Source organism: Glycine soja, chromosome 17 (genome assembly GCF_004193775.1).
Source record: "Glycine soja cultivar W05 chromosome 17, ASM419377v2, whole genome shotgun sequence".
Classification (NCBI taxonomy): Eukaryota; Viridiplantae; Streptophyta; class Magnoliopsida; order Fabales; family Fabaceae; genus Glycine; species Glycine soja.
The window spans coordinates 8,730,148-8,751,204 of record NC_041018.1 but is presented as its reverse complement, the minus strand read 5'-3'; the positions used below and the strand labels follow the sequence as shown (position 1 = coordinate 8,751,204).

Below are 21,057 nucleotides of genomic sequence, written 5' to 3'. Positions count from 1 at the left end.
TAAGTTTGGATGCATTTAATTTTTTTTTTTATATATTTAAGAGTGAATTTTTAGTTTAATTATAGTAATTTTTAACTTAATATATTTATTGGATGATTGACTTAATGCATAGCTAAAGGTCATGTACGAGTATATAGTTACTCAACGTGTATAAGGATGAAAAGTAAAATTGCTATTCGTATGAATATGAGATATGTGCATGTATGAAAATTATTGATGGGTATTCTACTCTAACTTTATCCATTCTCATTCCTAATTTAAATTACTAAGGTTGATTTGTCCTAACTTAAAAAAAAAATGTAGAATAAAAAGACACTTCCCATACTATGGGATAGAGTGTCAAATAACATGTTACAAATAGAAAATTATCACACATGTTCAAATTACAAATAGTTTTACTCATTATAGTTACTAGATTGATAAAAAAAATGACGTCAAGATAATTTAAATGCACACCTAAAAAAAAAAAGTGAAGGTTCTTTTTGAATTCTTCACCACTTGTGGTGTTTGACTAACTCTAACCTTATAATTATTAATAGAAGAGAGACACTCTCTTCCTTTATAATTTTTTTTAATAGTAAAAAATAGAAGTTAAATATAGTTAATAAAAAAAATGATAAAATAAAAAAATTAGTTTTGGTTAATGTAAGTTAAAAGAAAACTTTAAAATTTAAGAAATGATTTAAATGTAAAATTGTCCAATGAAAATAAAGAGTGATTAGTGGATGATTGTCTAATTTTAGTTAATGTGTGAGATTTAATCTGCATAATTAGAGAAGATTAATTATTGTTACTACTTTAATATTATTAAAAATAAGAATAAAATGGTCTAAAAAAATATGGAGATAAAAAATAGTTATATAAAATTATATTTCCTTTAGATATTGATATATCATTATTATTATTATTATTTTGACTGATTTATTATTATTAGGAAAGTAATAAAACGGATATGATGATGCGCTCATTTTTATATAACTGATTTATGAGTTACTGAAAAAGAAAATGACAAAAAAACCTTCCACTCTCTTTCTATCCGAACCTCCCCCGATTCGGCGAATAGGTTTTCATTTCCTCCTCGCACTCTTTCCCCTCTCTCTCTTTTTCTTTCTCTCTCTATCTCAGCAAAACCAGATAGATACCTTGGAAGCAAGCAAATCCTAGGGTTTCTCTCTTCAAATTTGTTAGCCATAGCTCTCTCTTCACTTCGATTTTAAATGTAATTCAGATTCATCTCACTTCGCATCTCCTCACTCTTCAATCTTTACGGCTTTTCCTCTCTCTCTTCCCCAAAACCCTCTCCCAAGACGATTTGCAATCCGATTACTCGATCTCGCCATGGAATCCCGAGATTTACCGTCGTCGTCCCCGTCGTCCACCGCCAACCGTGACGCCTCCTCCGCCACCGATGCCGAGGACGGCGTTTTCACCGTCGCTGTAGCGCTCGCCAAAGACGCCGCGTTGCATTTCCAGTCAGGCAAGTTTGCCGAGTGCGTCGAGGTCTTGAACCAGCTATTGCAGAAGAAGCAAGGCGATCCAAAGGTAGTTAAATTCGCTTCACCATTTTCCGTCGATACTGATCTAAGCGACGTCGTTTCAGTTCTGTATCTGTTTCTCCATGCTTATAGTTCTCGATTGACGCTCGTTCTTGCGTTTTTTTTTCTTGCTGCTTCGCTCCGTGCTAATTTTTATACTAACTGCTATGCTTCGAGTGATTGATCTATTTGTTCGGTTTTTAATTTTATGAGCTGAATTTCAATTTTGGTACCTTGCTGGAACTGTAGCTAGTGAGCACTTGCAGGTGCAGTGTAGCGTCTGTGGCTGTAGATTTGAATGTGCATCGGTTGTTCAGCTGGTTTGTATGACTATGAATTTCCTCGGGTAGAAAGTGAACGTTTAAGTTGTGTTATGTGCTTCTTTCAGTGGATGTCTATGCAAAGGCATTGGCGCTGTGTGATGTGTGGAACTAGTAGGAATGTTGGACGTAAGGAGAAATTTGTTGGACTTGTAGAAGAAACTGCTGCTGTGGATCTAACATGGAAATTTGACTGCCAAAAGGGGTTTTCAGCTCATTTTTCTGGATAAGGAAATCTTTCTATGTTGGATTCGGTTCGTTTGTCGCATTGTTATTTTTGGTTCTTGATGCTAACTTGATTCACGGGTTAGTTACTGGTCGCACGTGCAACACTAATAAGTTTAAGTTGACGTGTCATTTTGTTAATTTTTGTTCTTGATGCTAACCTGATTTGGGGGATAGTTACTGGTCACACATGCTACATGAACTTACACTTGCATACTTCCATGCAAGTCATTCGATGATGCCTTGTTGCGCTGTAATGGTTTACTGAATGGTTCACAATCATGCCTTGCAACTCACATTATATTTTCCCGAGTGAATTGTGAATTGTTTATCTATGTTTTTTTTTTCTTCCTTTCATGGAATTTGAAAATGTTTTGGTCCTGAACTTGTACTCTTTATGCATTCTCATAACTGATGAGGTATGCTATATATGAATAAATTAAAATAATTGAAGTGACCTTTGTGTATGTATACCTGTGAAAGTGATTTATGTTGAAGAAATAAATGGACTTTTATCGTCACTGTGTGTGTGTTTTATAGAGCATGGGTGTGGTGTTTCTGCTATGCCACATGCCAATTATCTTGTACAAAATATACAATTAAAAATTCTGAAAATTCAATTTGTGATTTTGTGGATTGCATTTGAGATGGAAATTATGTTTTTAGAACAATAAAATTCTCTGCCATCCACATGGAGGCCTGTTATGAGCAAGTGAGGAATATGGTTTTAGAACCCCCCCCAACAATCTTAGTGTTTATGGTTTTAAATCTGAATATTTCAGGTCCTTCATAATATTGCAATTGTGGATTTCTTCCGAGATGGTTGTTCGGATCCCAAGAAGTTGCTTGAAGTAATTAATGGCATCAAGGTATGCTATTTTAAATTTCATCTTGTTTTGGATTTCTGCAAAGTGACAGTTTTGTGATGGGCAGTAGGTTTTATTTTTCACGAATGGTATTTGAAGGAACCAATTTTCACTTGTATTACCTTTATGGATTAAGAAACTGGAAGTGCATGGCATTGGCACCAATTGAGAATAAGATGACAAAATTAAATGTAGACCTAGTTCATAATGTGGCCTCTTTTAAATTTAATTTCTGAGCCTTTATAGTGGTTCATGCAAGTATTTTGGGATCAATGAAATGCTATGTTGGCTTGTGGCTTGAGCCAGCGGAATGAGTGTTTAAGATAGTAGAAGGCCATATTTTTGTTTCTTTCATTGGAATAAGGATGCAGATAAGATTTAATTACCTGTTGGACCTGGTATACTATAGTTGATCACAATTTTGTTTCCCAAATTCCTTCTTTTTGGTCTCTTATTTATGACATTCTTAAAAGAGGAAACTTTACATACACATCACCACCTCAATGATAATATTACAAGTTAGGAAACAATGGTGAAGAAGAGCTGGATAGCTTTTCCTCATTGAATAACTATCAAATAAAATTCAGTGCAGAAATCAGGAAGTCTTTCTTAAGCTTTCAGTATGTTGGCTTTAAGTTCTCATTTCTCTCATGTTTTGCCCTTATCCTCTATTTATTTGCAATTTTCTACTTATCCCTTCTGTTGCTTGGAGTTGATTCAGAGAAAAAATGACGAGCTTGCTCTGGCTTCGGAAGAACAAGGAGAGTCAGTTAACAATGTTGGAAATAAAGTTTTGGGGTCCAAAGGAAGTAATGCTTCGGTACACCAGTTTTCAGGTGCAAATAGCACCAGCACCATGTATACAGATGAATTTGACTCTTCTGTGGCAATGCTAAATATTGTATGTTCATTTTGCTCCTTATATTAATTTCATTTACATTTCTGTTGCTTTGAATGAATGTGACTTAATTATCTTTGTTGATATGGATTTTGTTATTTCAATCTCTTTAGGCGATCGTTTGGTTCCATCTTCATGACTATGTGAAGACATTGTCAGTTTTGGAACCTCTCTTTCAAAATATTGAACCCATAGATGAGGTATGTCATATATTATTTGATGTTATTTTGTTTTCAAAATTACACTGATACGTTGATAGCTTTGTTTTGCTCCTTTCTTTTGTGTTCTCTTTTCTAAAGCAGACAACAGCTCTACATATTTGCCTTCTGCTGCTTGATGCTAGCCTTGCTTGCCATGATGCATCAAAATCAGCTGTAAGTTCTATTTGATAATGTGAATGGTTGGTTTACTTTTTAACAATTGCAAGTTTTGTAGCTTAATGCATTGCTCTGTTCTCTACCATGATAATCATATCTCATAAATTTGTTATTTTTATTTTTTAACTTTCTTATAGTTTGTGGTGACTAGTTATGTGTTCAATGTAAATATCAATGTTATTACATAATTTATACTTACCCTGACCAGTTCAACCATGAGTCTCTCATTTCTCTGTCAGTCTGTTGATAACAAAAATCTTTCTTCCCAAGCCAATGTTGGGCATGGCAGATGAATGTTTTCAATGGTGATTTGTCCATCTGATCTGTTTCAATCCTTCATTTTTAGCTATTTGGAAGTTTTCTTTATTGTGCATAAATCATGTACTTAAATACGTAATGCTCACTCATCAGAGCTAGAAACTGACTTTGCAAATTATAAATTATAAATTAGCTATAAAATTATTTATTAGGATATTGATATTAGCCATAACATAAAACCCCTAACACTTTAGGCAACCAATGTTGGGCATGGCATTGGGTTCATATGCAGGAAATGTGGGTTTACTCTCAACAAGACGGTTGTGTTGGGAGCTAAACTGACATGATCCAATTTCATTTTGAAAACACTAACCCAGTATCTATATTAAGCCAGTCAAACTGAAAAATTAGTGTGTATAGTTTACTTGCTTTTGATTGTTTTCTCTGATAATATACAATGTTAAACTTTCTTGGCATAAATTCTTACCCTACTAGTTGTAGTATCTGTTTATATTGAATAATTTGTTGAGTGAGTGGCTTAAAAATTTCACTGTAAGCAGTTTTTTAGTTTCCCTAATTGTACCAGTGTGGTATTCTGAGCTGGAATCTGTTTGTTTAGGATGTGTTGACTTATCTGGAAAAAGCCTTTGGTGTTAGTAGTGCGAGTCAAGGTGATAGTGGGAACACAGCACAGCAGCAAGCTGTAAATCTAATTACGAAGTCGGTACCTGTTGCCATTAGTGCATCAGCTGCTGATGCATCCAGTTCTGACTTAGGGTCGAGTGCAAATGCATCTGAAAATCATCTATCCAGAGCTTTGTCTGAAGATACACTTGATTATGAAGCCATGATTTTGGATATGGCTGGACAAAATCTAGTGAGGCCAATGGGCCCATCTTCAAATGATCTTTCAAGGGCTTTGGTTGACAGGTTTTCTACTGTTGATTTAAAGCTTAAATTGCAACTTTACAAGGTTAGGTTTCTGCTTCTTACTAGGAACTTGAAGCTAGCAAAACGAGAAGTCAAGCTGGCCATGAACATCGCACGTGGAAGAGATTCATCAATGGCTCTTCTTTTGAAATCCCAGCTTGAATATGCACGTGGTAACCACCGCAAAGCTGTGAAGCTATTGATGGCATCAAATAATCGGACTGACACAGCATTTTCAAGCATTTTCAACAACAATCTTGGGTGCATTTATTATCAGCTCGGAAAGTATCAGACGTCTTCATTATTCTTCTCAAAGGCATTAACCAATTGCTCATCACTGCGGAAGGACCAAGCACTAAAGCTAGCCACTTTCTCACAGGATAATTCTCTCCTTATAATATATAATTGTGGTGTGCAGCACTTGGCTTGTGGGAAGCCAATACTTGCTGCTCGATGTTTCCAGAAGGCAAGTCTGGTCTTTTACAAACAACCTCTCTTGTGGCTCCGACTCTCAGAATGCTGTTTGATGGCTTTAGAAAAGGGCCTAATCAAATCAAGTTGGGTTCCATCAGAGAAGTTGGGGGTAGGAGTTTGTGTTGTTGGGATAGGAAAATGGAGGCAACTTGTGGTGGAAGATCAGATTTCAGGAAATGGACTTGTGGACTCATCTGAAGGGGATGATTGCCCAGGTGAAGATGGGCGACTAAAGTTATCGATGTCCCTTGCCCGGCAGTGCCTCTTGAATGCTCTACACTTGCTGGACTCCAACAGTGCAAATTGTTTGAAGTCTGGTTTGCCCTCTAACTCTTCTGTGGAGGATAATGATGGAAGTGAAGTGTCGCCTTCAAAGAATTCAAATATTAAAAACTTACATGGCATTGATTCAAAGGCATTTTCAGTAGCAGTAGGGTTAGGTCAGGTCAATGCAAATGGGGACACTAAAGAACAAAAAGGAGGAAATAGTCAGGAACTTGTTCAGAACTCCCTCTCCTATTATGAAAATGTCCGTAAAAGAGAAAATCAATTGGTTAAGCAAGCCGTTCTTGCTAATTTAGCATATGTGGAGCTGGAATTGGACAATCCTGTGAAGGCACTATCAGTTGCTAAATCTCTCTTAGAACTTCCAGAATGTTCCAGAATTTACATCTTTCTAGGCCATGTTTATGCAGCAGAGGCTCTCTGCTTGCTGAACAGACCAAAGGAAGCAGCTGAGCACTTGTCATTTTATTTGTCTGGGGGAAACAATGTTGACTTGCCTTTCAGCCTAGAGGACTGTGAGAAATGGCAACCGGAGAGGACTGCTGATTTTGACGAGGTGAATGGAGGATCCACAACTGCTAAGAATTCTTCTCTTGAAGGCACTCAGAGTATTGTTTTCCTCAAGCCAGAGGAGGCGCGAGCAACAATTTATGCAAATTTTGCTGTAATGTCGGCGATGCAGGGTGAATTTGAGAAATCCAATATACTGGTTGCGCAGGCATTGTCCATATTACCCAACAGTCCAGAAGCCACTCTTACTGCAGTTTATGTGGATCTCATGCTTGGTAAGCCACAGGAAGCTCTGACCAAATTAAAACGTTGTAGCCGTATTAGGTTCCTTCCTAGTGGAATAACATTGAATAAATCTTCTTGAGTGTTGTATGCTTGGGTTTTGTCATTGTGCCTGGCCCTCTCAGCGTTAGTTAGCAGGTAGCTTAATCCTTCCATAGCATTTGTAACATATATAAGTTCAATTCAGAGAATAATTTTTTTATGATTCATTTTCCTGATAATTCTCAAATTTAGGGTTCACTTACAGGTGGTGGCTGTGTTTTGGTTAGTGCTGGTGCCCACCTTTGAAATTTGAGGTGTAGATCTGATTCGGATTGTGTTTTTTACTTTTTAGAGGCTAATTTGCTTTACATTCAAGAATAGAGGTCATCTCATTGTCCCTGTGCTTATATTCAGAAAACTGAAAAGTTGATTTTGGAATTCCATTTTGAATCCGACGGAGTTCGCTCTTTCTCATTCTCACTCCGTGTGGATGTTATCCAGATGAATATGATCTCGTGTCTTGTGCTTTTTCCCAGTTGCTGTTTTGCTATGTGTGTTATGCGCGGGTGGCTGACGCTCGTATTTTTCCATTAGCAACTATCATTAGTACAAAGTTTAATACAATGAAGTTTGCGAATTTCTGTGTGGACAAGTGTAAATTTGGATTCTCATTATAAGGCAGAAGGGTGATAGAAACTGGATGTTATCCTTTTAACTTAATTTTCTTAAAAGTTGAGACGTGATAAAGGAAACCTTTTTTATTATTCACTTGAAACAGTTTTTGTTACGTGTGCACAGTGCAACTTTTGTTAAAAATAGTATGCACTATTTACGTGAAATGATTATTAGAATATAATTAAACTTAGATTATGTTTGATAAGATATTTTAGCTAGTTTTTAATTTTTTTATTTTACAAGTTATTTTTATTAATTTTTAATTTTTTAAAATGTTATTTGAAGTAATATGTTTTAAAACATAATTTTTAATTTTTTATATTTTACTTTTTTATCTTTAGAGTATTTATTAAATTTATTATCACTCTTTTAAATAAAAATGTGTTTTATTATTTAAATAATTGTATTATTAATTTTCATACATTTTTTATTACATTATTTATTTTAAGCATTTTATTATTTATAACATTTAATTTATTATTTCAAGATTATATTTCATGAATTTGACAAAATAAACATTAGATTTATTTTATTTATTATTATTTTGAATAATTTTATATTAGATAATTTATTTTAACTATTATGTAAATTAATATAATAAAAAATAATATCTTTTTAAGTGTATATTTTTTACTTTATTTTAAACTTAAATATATTTTAAGATATAGTATAAGATTAATAATAGAATAGAGAAAAAACATAATAATTGAAACTAAAAAATAATGAAAACAACTTATTTATAAATAAAAATTACAAGAATTTAAAGTTAATTAAAAAATTAAAATTGTAACACCTCAAATCTCTCATTATTAATGTTATTTGACATTTTAATTATAAAATATAATAAACAAAATATAAGTTTGTCTCAAGTTCAAGATAAAACCATACTTATCCTCTCTCTCTCTCTCTCTATATATATATATATATATTTTAAAAATAACAAGTTATAATTTTATTTTTAAAATTCGCTTCAAGCATAACTTGATTCATTGAAGTCATTCAATGTTTTATATATTTTTTTTACGTTAACATGATAAATGGTGAAAATCTTATACCATTGAATAATTGTGTACAAATATGATAGACCATTTTATTGATGAAACGAATTATTAACAAACTTGATTTTCTGTAAATTTTATTTTTACAAGATTAATTGATAAAAAAAAAACTAATTTTATGCAGGGGTTCTCTTTCCAAAGTGTAGGCGAGAGTATTGCACTCATCTCCTTTTGGGGTCAAGCTGCTATAAAAGCCTGATAATAATAGATAACAGATAACGCTCTCGTTTTTTTTTTCCCAACTTTTTTGGTTCTCCTTTTCCGCGGTTTCTGGCATGCTTTCTCGAAAGATAATAAGAAATAATGATTAGCTTATTACTTAATACATTCAGCAAAATAAAAGCTTATTACTAAATACTTAATAGCACTATTTAAGCTTTTAGGCAGAAGATACTTTTATGTTTGCAATTTTATTTTTTACTTTTTGTAAGTTTTTGTTGCTTCAAATTAGGAGTCGTAGTTTGGGTGCTTTGTCGACATGAGTATCTTGGGTCGGATTTGACCATACCAAATAAAAAGGAATTCAAATAAATACTTATTGAGTAAAGGTGAGTCTGGATTAATACTTAAGCAACCTAACTCATACGTAACACTGCTTAAGCATTAATATATTCTATGTTTTTATTTTGGATGTACTTTAGGGTAATCATGTATTTATGTTCAACATACTTGAAATGTTTTTCTCTTTTGTAAATTGTAATGACTCTGCATGCCAACTCTTGCCTTAACAAAAAATAATTATGTATTTATGTTCATTGGAATTTTCTTACCCCAGAAGAAGGTCTCCTGTTATTTAATGTGTTTGTTTTACAGTTACTTCAATATAAACAGAGGATGGGGGGAAACAATAGTTCCATCTTATTCAAAATAAAAATGTGTCTAATTAAAATTACGGATGACAAAATATGCTAGACTGATCTGATCAGTCTATTTTGCCCATCAATTTTTGTTAGTTGATTTGGGATTTTCAATTAACCAGTCCAAATTGATCTGATTTTTTTTTAGGTTAACCTTCTTACAGTTCGATGCAGGTTAGTCCGAGTGCTCGGACTAATTTTGACAGCTTTAGATTTTAGGTTATATTTTTATTGTTATCATTGCACTTATAAGAAAAATTAGAAATCTACTAGTTTAATTTCCATAAGATTAATATTTTTATGGTTTCAAAAACTGAAATGTGTATAAGTTAGTTTAGTTGAGTTTTAGGTTCAAAACGAATAAAATCGTACTACTTAATTTGACATATTTTTTTAAAACTTTTTTTTTAGAATTTTAAGTTGAATAATTTATTATATAAGAGTAATTAAGATTGTTAATATTGCAATAATCTTAAAATTTAATTTATCTAAACAAGAAAACTATCTTCGATTTGATACAATACATTAAGGTTTAAAATTTAAACCTTATCATTTTTTAAAATTTAAATAAATAAATTTAAAAATAATAAATTAAATTAAATGTTGAATGTATAAGATTTGGATAAATCATGTAGTTTAATGAAGGTAAGAATATCTCTTAAAAATACTCTTTTTAAGGGTGATGGTTCAAATTTATAATATAAAATGTTGATTGTCACTCAAGTTAGATTTTAAGATAATATTTTTTAAACATATTTTAAGATAATTTGTTGATAGACAATATGTAACTTAATAATAAATTGTTAGAGTTTAATTCCTATACAGTATAATTTTTTTATACTGTCAACTAAAATTATGATAAGTAGACTTTTAATTTAGTTATTATAAAAATTAACATAGTATATATTATAATTTATAATTGAATGAAAATAAAAAATTCCTTTATATGGTCAAAGTTCTTGAAGGACCCTTTTATTAACATGTACTACATACTTAAATGATTAATGATGCAGGTAATTTCTTCTAACTTTATTTGGAGAAGAGTTTTCTCCTAATCTAAGTTTTGATGTATAAAAAATTAATTATTGTCTCGTCATCTATAAATAAAAATTAGAATTAGAGTAGTTGTATCTATATTTAAAAGGTGTAACCCAAGTGATGAATAATTTAAACCTTTTAAATATATGTTAGAGGTTCGATTTCTAACTATATAAAGAGAATAATATACGTGAAAAGTGAATTTTTTCCTTGATACTCTATTTACTTGAGAGATTAATCTTCCACTATGAAAATATCTTTGATGTGAAAAAAAAAACCTGTGATCCTAAAGTTCGAGAATCCCGTTCAATTACGAGGCAGAAAAGTTATGCAACGAGAAAATTGTAGTTACAGTGGGGCTATATAACATGTTGCTTTTGAAAGGCAGCATAGTTTTGCGTATGATTAAGGAAAAAGCTTTCTATAATATACTATATTTTTTCATTATTAATGAACAATAATTAATCATTGTCCATAATGGAGTATTAATAAATTAGTATTAATAATGTGGTAGTATATTATAGACTTCTCCGATATTAACGGGCGGAAAATTTACCTACTCTGTAAGTATTATTTCTTTGAAGGCTAGGAGTACGTATTATTAAACATTAGTAACATGTCCTTACCAAAATGGAAAACACATTTAGAGTCTATTTTAACAAACTTCTCCATAAATATTTATAGGATAAAAATTTATAATCTAAAATTAGAGCTTATATATAAGTTAAAAATAAGTTTATGAAGAAGTTAAATTGAGAAAACTTATATTCCTTTTTTTCTTATTTATAAGACTCAATTTATAATATTTTTGTAATTAGTTATTTTAGATTATAAATACCACTTATTAAAAGAAGAAAAATAATGTATTAATAGATCATTATAATATAAAAGTATTAAAGATAAAGATAATTTTAAAAAATTTATAAATTTAAGATATATTTATTGTTATGAATTAAATTAATCACTTTGTTTAGTTTTGATGAATGAGGTAACTTAGTATATATAGGAATAGTACAAATTAAATTAACTTATTTATCTTTTAGAGATTTTCGTTTATTTTTTTTTTATTTTCTTTTCCGATAAGTATTTACAAATAAATTTATCTGAACAATGCACTTCAATGAATGGTCCTTTCCGATAAGGCGAGGAAACTTCCCCAACGATTAGCTTCAAAATCGCTTAAAAAAGCATCAAGTTTCAACATGGTATAAAGACTGACAAAATCGAATCTATTTTGTTGGTTTATTTTCAACCATTATAAAACCATTCTCTATAAAAGTTGTGAATACACTAAATGCATTACTCCAGCATTGGTTGTGCCTGAGCTTAACCAATTATAGTAAAGGGTTATCTTGTTTATCAAACCTATAAAGTTTGATTGAACAACACTTGATTTTAGTACCTAAAGATACAAGTGAAAGAATACTTGAGAAATTATCTAAAGGATGAAACAATACTTATATATAAGTTAGAATATAGTTCCTGTAATTATGTGTTATTAGTGAAATTTTTAGTAGCTATCAAGGACTATATACATACCCCGAGGAGTGAAACAAACCAAAACAAAAACTTTGTATTTTTATTTTCTTTTTCCTTCACCCCTTTTTATTTTATTAATGATTTTAAGAGAGTAGAGCTTGTGAGGAAGTGTTTTCATTTTTGAACTTAAAGTTTTATAAAAAGTTGTTGATCACCCATAGGACAATATATATAGCTATTTCTTCTTATAGTTTTATACAGATTAGTGAAACATTTTGTCTACATGCTTTCAACCTGTTTCAAAAAGATTTTAATTTTTGAAAAAAATACAATTCAACCTTCTTTTTTTCTTTAAACCCCTCATTGTTATGTTTTCTAGTGTCTTTACAATGAGCTTTTTTTCTAAAGAAAATGATTTTGAAAATATTTTTTAAAGTAAAAATGTCTTCTAAAACTAACTTTCATATTCAATTCTACTAGTTAAATAAAACCTAAATCTATAAACTCAATCTAGACAAGAATATTCCCGAATAATGTTGAATAAAAAAGTTGCATAGATTTTTCCTGAAGTGTCGTGTGATTATTATGGCTCATGAGAGACAGAGAGGGAGTGCGTAGTGAAAGTGTGGGGCATACAGCAGATATACAGTTAATTAGGATATTGATTAAAGTGTCGTTTAGGACATTACGTGACAATGCTATAGCGGATTTTGTGAATTCTGATAGTCACAGTGACATGATATGCCTAAATTGGACAATGTTATTTTCGTGATTTTTGTTTATTTCTTTTTAATATTAAAAGTAACATTATTATCCCTCGAAAGCAAGGTGGAATCTTTCACAGCCCATTGAAAACCAAAACCAGGGTTCCTTTTCCCTTTCTCTCTCCATCAGGTGGAATCATACGTCATTCTATGTCCCAAATTAATCATCTCTCGCGGATTTAGGAAAAATATTTAACTGCCTGTATCTCATTTTCCAGAGAATTGATTCTAAGATTAAAAAAGATTTTAAATATATTTTTATATGTTTGATTTTATTTTTAAAAATAATTTAAAATTAATTATGAATTTAGAATGATTGTGAATTAAAATAATTTTAAGTTTATATGTTAGATAAAAAATTTTATATATTTTTTTAAAATTTAACTTTAAAATAATATATCCAAATATAAATCACATTACTTTAAAATTAATTTTACAAAATCAAATTTACCCAAATTCATAATAATAATAATAAATCTAAGAAATTTAAACAATCTCACCTTACCCTTTTCCGACAAATAATTCCGGTTAAGCTGATCATTAGTAATATAATGTATTTGGTCGTTAATTCATTATTATGGGCAAGTGATTCTTTTTTAAAATAATTCAAATTAAATATGAATAAATATGTGCTTACTCGCATGGGTTATGACATTAGTTCTTGACAAACAAGTTGAGAAGACTATAATTTGAATAAAAGCTTATATATTACATGATGAGGTAAGTTTTCTTTAATTTTTAGTGAAATAACTAAAAAATAGTAAAATCAAAGTGCTAAAGATAATTAAACTAATATTAAATCAAATTTTAAAACAATTATTTATACGTAAGATATTATTTTAAAATAAAACAAGTCAAATGGATATTGTAAAATAATTGAAAACAGAGTGTGTGCGTTCAATATTAAGATGAAAATAAGTAATTTTGCTATTCAGTATTATTCCATCTCGATCAAAAATATATGTGCTGAGTATTATTATTATTATTATTATTATTATTATTATTATTATTATTATTATTAAATCAATTGTAAAGTTAATTTATATATGGAGAGTACTTAATGATTGATAAACTATTAACTATTAATATCGGATAAAAATATATAGTTGGATAGAAATTATTTTCTTCCTTTAGCATTTTTAATCATCACATTTTTTTATAATTTCAAATAATAAAAAATGATGTTTTCCTAAGAGTTACTTCCGTCAAAACTGTAAGCTATTTTTTTTTATACTTGCCTTTTGCACTTCATCAATTATATTTTGTCATGGATTTTTTAGGTAATTTTATCATTTGAGATATAACCCTAATATAGTTAACATACAAATTTAGCATTAAAGAAAAATGTTGGACCAATAAATTTGATAAATAAGTTTTAATTATTAAACAATATTTAAAAGTATAAGTGTAAATGGGTTCCTATAAAAAAAATGAGTTAACTTGGTAGGATTGAGTTGGACTTGATTAGTATATTTCAAGATTGAACCCAATGAAACATGAATGAGTTGGGTTTGTTGTTTTGTTGGTAAGTAACCAAATTGATATAACTCGACATTAATTGGATTGACTTAGGTTAGGTGGTCGGGTCAACTAATTAAAATATTATTATAGTTAAACATTGAAATTTAAAAAAATAGAAAAAATATCCAATATAACGTGAAAGATTAAATAAAAATGACATTACATAACTAAAACTAGAAAGAAAGAAAAAAGCGATAATCTCACTTATAAAAATGAGACACCCCTAAGGTAAATATTTTTTATTAGTTTCTCAAAAACTGCAAATGATCGATCTGTTTCCATGCCCACAAAGAACATGGTTAATATTTTTTTTTCCTTCTTTATAGAGATTCGAGATTGAGCAGCAGATCCCAATTTGAAGTAAATGCTATACAACAAGAGAAACACGAAACTGATATATTCAACAAATTAAAGCGCAATTCATATAAATTAATAATTGAACATGTCACAGAGAAGCATCTTTGCTGCTACTTGCCTAAGATTATATTAAACCATACATGCAACGATCTCAATTAAAAACAAATGGTTTTACAAATAATAGCAAAACAAACAACAGCAGTTCCAATCAGAAGAGAAGAGAGATAGTGTGGCTCGACATCCTCTCATGTCGATTTTGACCATATATTCCTCAATCCTTTCCACCTGCAAAGCATAGGCCATGACATACAATGAGACAAAGATTTCAAAGTTCACGGGTAGATTAAAGGACGATATAATTACTTTACTGATACGAAATAGAAATTAAATCACGCATAGCATATAGTGTGCTGGACAACATTCATAATCATATATAGCATCAGCTTCAAAAAAAAGAAGGAAAAAGACAGATTGCAAAAATGATACATTTACTCAAAAAAACTTTATATTGTTTTTATTAGAAAAAATGGAGAAAAGTGTTGAAATGTATATTTTTTTATTGAATTGTTTAAACAGAAATTATAAACGTAATATTATAATTTTATGCATAAATATTGTGCTTTTCTACTTGAAATGTTTTAATTAATTTAACAATTTCTATTTGAATATGGATAGGAAAGTTGGTGTTTGGACAACTTTTCTTGCTTATGACGTAGTCAAAGTAACGTCTAATCTCTTTAATTAAAAAGCATATCCTATCATGATCATTATTTCAATAAAAAAAAAAACCTTTGATTACTTTCTTGGTCACAAACTTAATAGCATGCATGGGTCACAATTAGCTTTCCAAGACAGAAATTCAAAGAGAAATAATAGAAGACAAAGTAGACAACCATGCATGGTACTAGCTCCTTCCAAAGAAGAAGGTCAAAGATTAAGAGAAGTTAAATGATTGAATACTAAATATACTTCAATTTCTAAGTCAAGATTAATTTTCATTAGGAGAAAACTGGGTAGGAGATTTACAGAAAGAAAGAAAATTGCTATTCATATACTGTGTAGCTCACACCGTTAATTATTGAATAAAAAAAAGGAAGGAAAAAAAGGTTCATGGATTTCTGGCACTTAACTGGTTTAGAGGGAGCACGTGTAACCAGGAGGAGGAGACTTGCCACAAGTCACAAGGAGCTGAAGGGCAAGTGGGACATAAATGTTGAGGTTGAGAAGCTTCAGTTTAAGAGTGGTGCAAAGACACACCGCAGCTTCAACCTCAACAAGCCCTTGAAGCACGGGGCAGCACTGGTTCGCAACAGGGTCACCCAAACCAATGTGAACCAACCCTCCAAGAAGATCCACACAGGCACCAAGTTTGAGCGTGTCAATGGGGCACGTAGCCTGCGCAGGAGACTTTGGTGGTGGGCATGGAGTGTTCCCTCCCTTCCCTGGTGTGGTTGGTGGGTTAATAATTGGAATTGGAGGGAGAATACCTGGGGGCTTCACTATTGGTGGAAGAACAACGGGAGGAACATTAATGGGAGGGATGGTGACTGGTGGCTTAACAACGGGTGTTTTGGGTGTCTTTGGTGTTTTACCAGGCTTGTGCTTTTTGGGGGGTTTGCCACAGTAGCCACAACCGAGAATGGGAGTGGCGGAAGAGAGAAAGATCATGCAGAGGAAGAGGTAAGCATAGATCTTTGAGGACTCCATGCTTACTACTAGTAAGTGTGAGAATGGAGACTGAGGATGGGGTGCATATATAGGAATAAGAATAGAAACGAGGAGAAGAAAACAAAAGGGGTTAAGAGCAGATCACGTGAAGATGGGGCTAGCTACACTCAAAAAGGCAGATGCCAAGTTTTGCAAGCTGGCACACCTTACAAGTGTACACATTCAGAATTTTAGTTTACACCATATCCCAGAACGGAACCCCTCTCTCTCGCAGCACAAACTTACTTAACCCGTTCCAGTTACTGTGCTTGTTGCTTAACCTCTATTTTATATATGGTTCCAGATTAAGTGTGTGTGTGTGTGTGTGTGCCTCCGAGGTGAAAGAAAAGGGAGCCTGGCCCGTGAAAGTACAGGCTTAGGTTGCTTAACCGGTTAAACCAACCAAAAACTGTACCCTTCATCTTGCCTTCGCCAGGGATCCACAAGACTTTCTCCGCGTTAATAACCTCAAATAATTCGTATACTATCTTGCTATTTCTTTTTATTGGTTCAGACTTCATAGTTAAGATAATTAAATCTGACTTGTTTATCATAGGGTTTAAGTTAGCAAATCTTTTAATTTATGCATGTGTTTAATATATATACTCACTTGTTTTTTTTAGAAGAAGTATATAAGTTAACAAGTTATATCTTGAATGCATATATATATATATATATATATATATATATATATATATATGACATTTTTACTATTTAGTGAATGAATTATTTTTATGTGATAGTTAGAAAAATAAATATTGACTATTAAATCTTACAATACATGAGATTAAATTAAACTCAAGTCATGTGAGATTTTTTTTTTAAAAAAAAGACTCATGATTTTTTTTAGGTTAATTATATGATATTAAATCTCAATTATTTATGTATGATATTTTTATGAGATTAAGATTTGCTTTTTTTTTTAAGACATTTAATTTCCTTATATTAATTTTGTCACTAGAGTATAGCAGATGTTAAGTAGGTTCTAGTTCATCCTTTCATCTTACAAACAAAATAATATAAGAAAAAATGTTATATCATGTCATGTTAATAATGCTGAAATTTTTAACCTAATTTATAACATGAATAATGTTGAACATTTCCTCTGCTTTTTTGTTAATCTTCATCATTGTGTTAGTCATTTCCTTCTAGTTTTGTTGATCTTCATCCTTCATTTCTAAACTCCATTTACAATATAAACATGACATTAAATAGATTTTATCAAACCATCTAAATCCACTAACTGATCCATGCACAAACTGATTATGCACCGTGTTTATCTAGGAACCAGAATCATGCAAACAAACAATAATGAGACCTACACTATAAAAAATAACCAAAACCAAAACCATGCAAACAACCAAAACACCAATAAATCTACAAAACAAATAGAATAGATAATGATTTCATTGAAAATCCCTAAGTGCTCTTGTTATGAAGGAAGCAGAACCATACAACATTTGCTCTCATATTTCCTCTGATATTTTTTACTAGAACCAGAAACAAAACTGTGCCACCAAAGCCTATTTTCTAGTAGTGTGTACATGAAACTACTACCGTATACATAACCCACAAGGCCACAACTATATACAAAAGGATGCACTATTATTGCTTAAAAACATAAGTATAATTTAATTTCCATGTTCATAACTGCAAACCAAGCAAAAATAAAAATAAATAACAACACTGCCATAACTTACGAACACAAGCTTCATTAGAGAATCGCAAATTCAACTCACGAGGGTTTAGTAACATTTAGCACCATTATCAATTTCAGAGAGCACATTTTCAAACACAAAGCAAAGGCATTGCATAGATAGGGCTAACTTGGGGAGGAAGTCGCGAGGGAACAGTCCACGAAACCAAATATGACTTCTTTGTCACGAGGTATCAAGAAGATGAAACGACGATGACATCACAATAAAACACGAGTGAGGTGGTGACAGCGTTGCAGCAGAATGCGAGGGATGGCAGCGAGTTAGAATTATGAGAGAGAAGACCGTTGCAAGGCCGAAGGGTAAGAGTGAGAATAGAGTTGAAGTGCCAGAAACACAAAAAAATAATATAAACACGATAATACAATGTTGGTTTTTTCAAAAATCGATTTATCTTAAGCAGGTTAACATCAATTTTTGAAAAATTGATATTAATGAAGTCACGTTAACATCGGTTACTGAAAAATTGATGTTAACCAACTCAAGTTAACATCGATTTTCTAAAGAATTGATGTTAACAAACTCACGTTAATATTGGTTTTCATAGAACCGATATTAACGAAGTCATGTTATTTATAATTATGTCACCGTGTTTTCGTTTATGTCGATTTTCTATAACACCGATGTTATTCTAACGATGTTAAAAGTAAATTTTCTAATAGTGGAATAATGTTTTTTTTTTAATTACAAAGACTAAAAAAATTTAATTTTAAATTTAGAGGATAAAAAATAAATTCCAAAAAATTTAATCTACTAAAAATATATTTAAATCAAAAGATGTTAAAATAGTTTAATTCAACTCAATCCTATCTAAAAAAACAAGTTGTATTGGATTGAACCGGTTTTATGACTTGATTAAAAAACTGAATCCAACCTTGATTAATTATGAGTTGGATAGGACTGACTTCTCAATTTTTTATAAAAAAAAAAACTCTTAGTTTTACTCACCAAACAAACAAAATAAATAAAATCATAAATAAGAGGTCAAATTATTTTAATTTTAGCCATTTATTTACAATATGCAATTGTTATTTATTTGTCTCTCTATATCTCAATATAAAAATACTTTTCAATATTAAAAAAAATCCTATTTTTCATGTAATTTTTTCCTTTGATTACTTAATTGTGAAGTGCATATAAATAAAAATTTTCAATTTTAATGTGTCACTTTTTTTTTTGGAATTAATCTAAACCGTGTACACAAACATTACAAATCAGTCACAAAAAAAAACATTGGAAATTAAATCGGAATATTATATTTGTACGCCAACTTGTTTTCTATTTTAATTTTCTCTTTATTTTTTTTACTATCATCGAGTGCATATAAATAAAAATTTGCAATTTTAATGTGTCACTTTTTTTCGGAATTAATCTTAACCGTGTACACAAACATTACAAACCAGTCACAAAAAAAAAAAAAAACATTGGAAATTAAATCGAAATGTTATATTTGTAGGCCAACTACTTTACTCTTTATTTTTTTTATCATTATTTATAATATCTATTTTTTCCCTCTTTCTTTCGCCCATACGTTCTCAATTTCTCAAATTGTGATGTATGATTTAACCTTTTTAATTCGTTATAAATCAAAGCAGTCCTATTTAAGTTAATGAAGTGATTTTACTTCTGCTATGGTATAAACTATAAACTGTGCATGGTCCACATCCACTTTTTTGGTACCACTTTTGCATAATTCAATTATTCGTTACATTTATTTATATATATGATAACAAATATTATCAATCAAAAGATATTAATCATTAAGATTATCTTTATTGATATAATCCTCTAAAAAAGTTATTGATATAATTGTTTTGTAATCAAAATGAAACTACTAATAAATACTTAAGACAAAAAACTACTAATAAATACATTGTAAATTTATATTAATAATATGATAATTTATTAACATTTAATATACTGATAATAATGAAATTATCTTTTAATACAATTAATGCATCGGATTGTTTATGATATCTACATATTTATGTTAATAGTTTAAGAGTTTAATGTTTATATATTGTAAAATAATTTTTATTGACATCTAATTATAAATCACCATGTGAATTATTTTAATATAATTATTTAAAAATAAATAAATTAAATTTATCATACATGATGATCATGATTGGATAATTGTGTAAATTTTTTTTACAATTTTAGTGCATAACTTTTTTTCTTATACTTTAATTGTTACTACATTACACAAATATTATACTAGAAAAAATTAATGTATATAACACCAAATTATTAGTATAAAACATTTTTATATGGATATATATAATGTGTACTATTAAAGAGAAGGATATGTAATATCATAGATGTATAAACTTTTGAATCCGTTGTAACTTCGTACCTCACTGTTTTTTTGGGTATATATACTACTTTGTTTCATTTTTATGAAGAATAATACTTTTACAGAAAAAAAAAATTATAGCTAGTTAATTTCGTCTTTTCATTTAACTTATTAATGATTAAAATATGAAAATTCAAAATTAAAATAGGAACTTTTAAGTTACATTCTGTGACAAAAAAATTTAGACTGTGAAAGTAGTTTTTCTTGTGAATTCGTATTGTCATGACAGCGTATGTGTGCAGGGAATTGGTTTCTCAAAGTTTAGTTCAATAATCTAGTAATTTAACTTTTTAAAAAAAAATCTAGTAATTATGTTTAAATTGGTTGTAAAATTGGGTTGACAGATATATATTATGTATTATGTAAGTTGTCTGTTTAGTACACTTAAAAAAATTCCACAATTGTTATTATATCTAATAGAAAGTCGTTTTTAGTTTGATTGTAGCGAGAATCCATGTAAAAAGTCCATTTTATACATTAATATTGTGGCCGGAACTAATCTAGAAAAAATTTGAAAAATACCAATGTTAAAAACTTTTTTTACTGGTGTATAAATATATTTATAAGTTAGCATTTAAAAAATTGGTT

General features: G+C 30.2%; 1 protein-coding gene and 1 pseudogene across 6 annotated transcripts; one reads left to right on the top strand and one right to left on the bottom strand.

Annotated features, from left to right (window-relative positions):
• Window positions 1-1,020: 1,020 nt before the first annotated feature.
• LOC114392580 (CCR4-NOT transcription complex subunit 10-like) lies at window positions 1,021-7,579 on the top strand. Of its 5 annotated transcripts, none has more exons than XR_003662347.1 (7): window positions 1,021-1,542; window positions 2,863-2,949; window positions 3,668-3,847; window positions 3,958-4,044; window positions 4,144-4,218; window positions 5,099-7,098; window positions 7,208-7,579. XR_003662347.1 is itself a non-coding variant. In XM_028353767.1 (6 exons), the coding sequence occupies exons 1-6, from the start codon at window positions 1,339-1,341 to the stop codon at window positions 7,040-7,042; spliced, it is 2,574 nt and encodes an 857-aa protein (XP_028209568.1). In that variant the 5' UTR covers window positions 1,022-1,338; the 3' UTR covers window positions 7,043-7,579. The 5 variants fall into 5 exon arrangements, 3 of the variants coding, with proteins under 3 accessions (XP_028209568.1, XP_028209567.1, XP_028209569.1); XR_003662346.1 differs by having other exon boundaries at window positions 7,195-7,579; XM_028353767.1 differs by having other exon boundaries at window positions 1,022-1,542; window positions 4,147-4,218; window positions 5,099-7,579.
• Window positions 7,580-14,716: 7,137 nt separating this feature from the next.
• On the bottom strand, window positions 14,717-16,664 carry LOC114393855 (annotated as a pseudogene). The gene is made up of 2 exons (XR_003662615.1): window positions 15,822-16,664; window positions 14,717-14,976 (listed from the first exon to the last, which is right to left on the bottom strand). The product of XR_003662615.1 is annotated as a 36.4 kDa proline-rich protein-like (transcript).
• Window positions 16,665-21,057: the final 4,393 nt, after the last annotated feature.

Bases quoted from the DNA above. Each gene is read 5' to 3' on its own strand.
- LOC114392580 (XM_028353766.1), top strand. From the start codon at position 1,339: ATGGAATCCCGAGATTTACCGTCGTCGTCCCCGTCGTCCACCGCCAAC. The intron at 2,950-3,667 runs GTATGCTATTTT...GAGTTGATTCAG, and splicing joins AAGTAATTAATGGCATCAAG to AGAAAAAATGACGAGCTTGC. The intron at 3,848-3,957 runs GTATGTTCATTT...CAATCTCTTTAG, and splicing joins CTGTGGCAATGCTAAATATT to GCGATCGTTTGGTTCCATCT.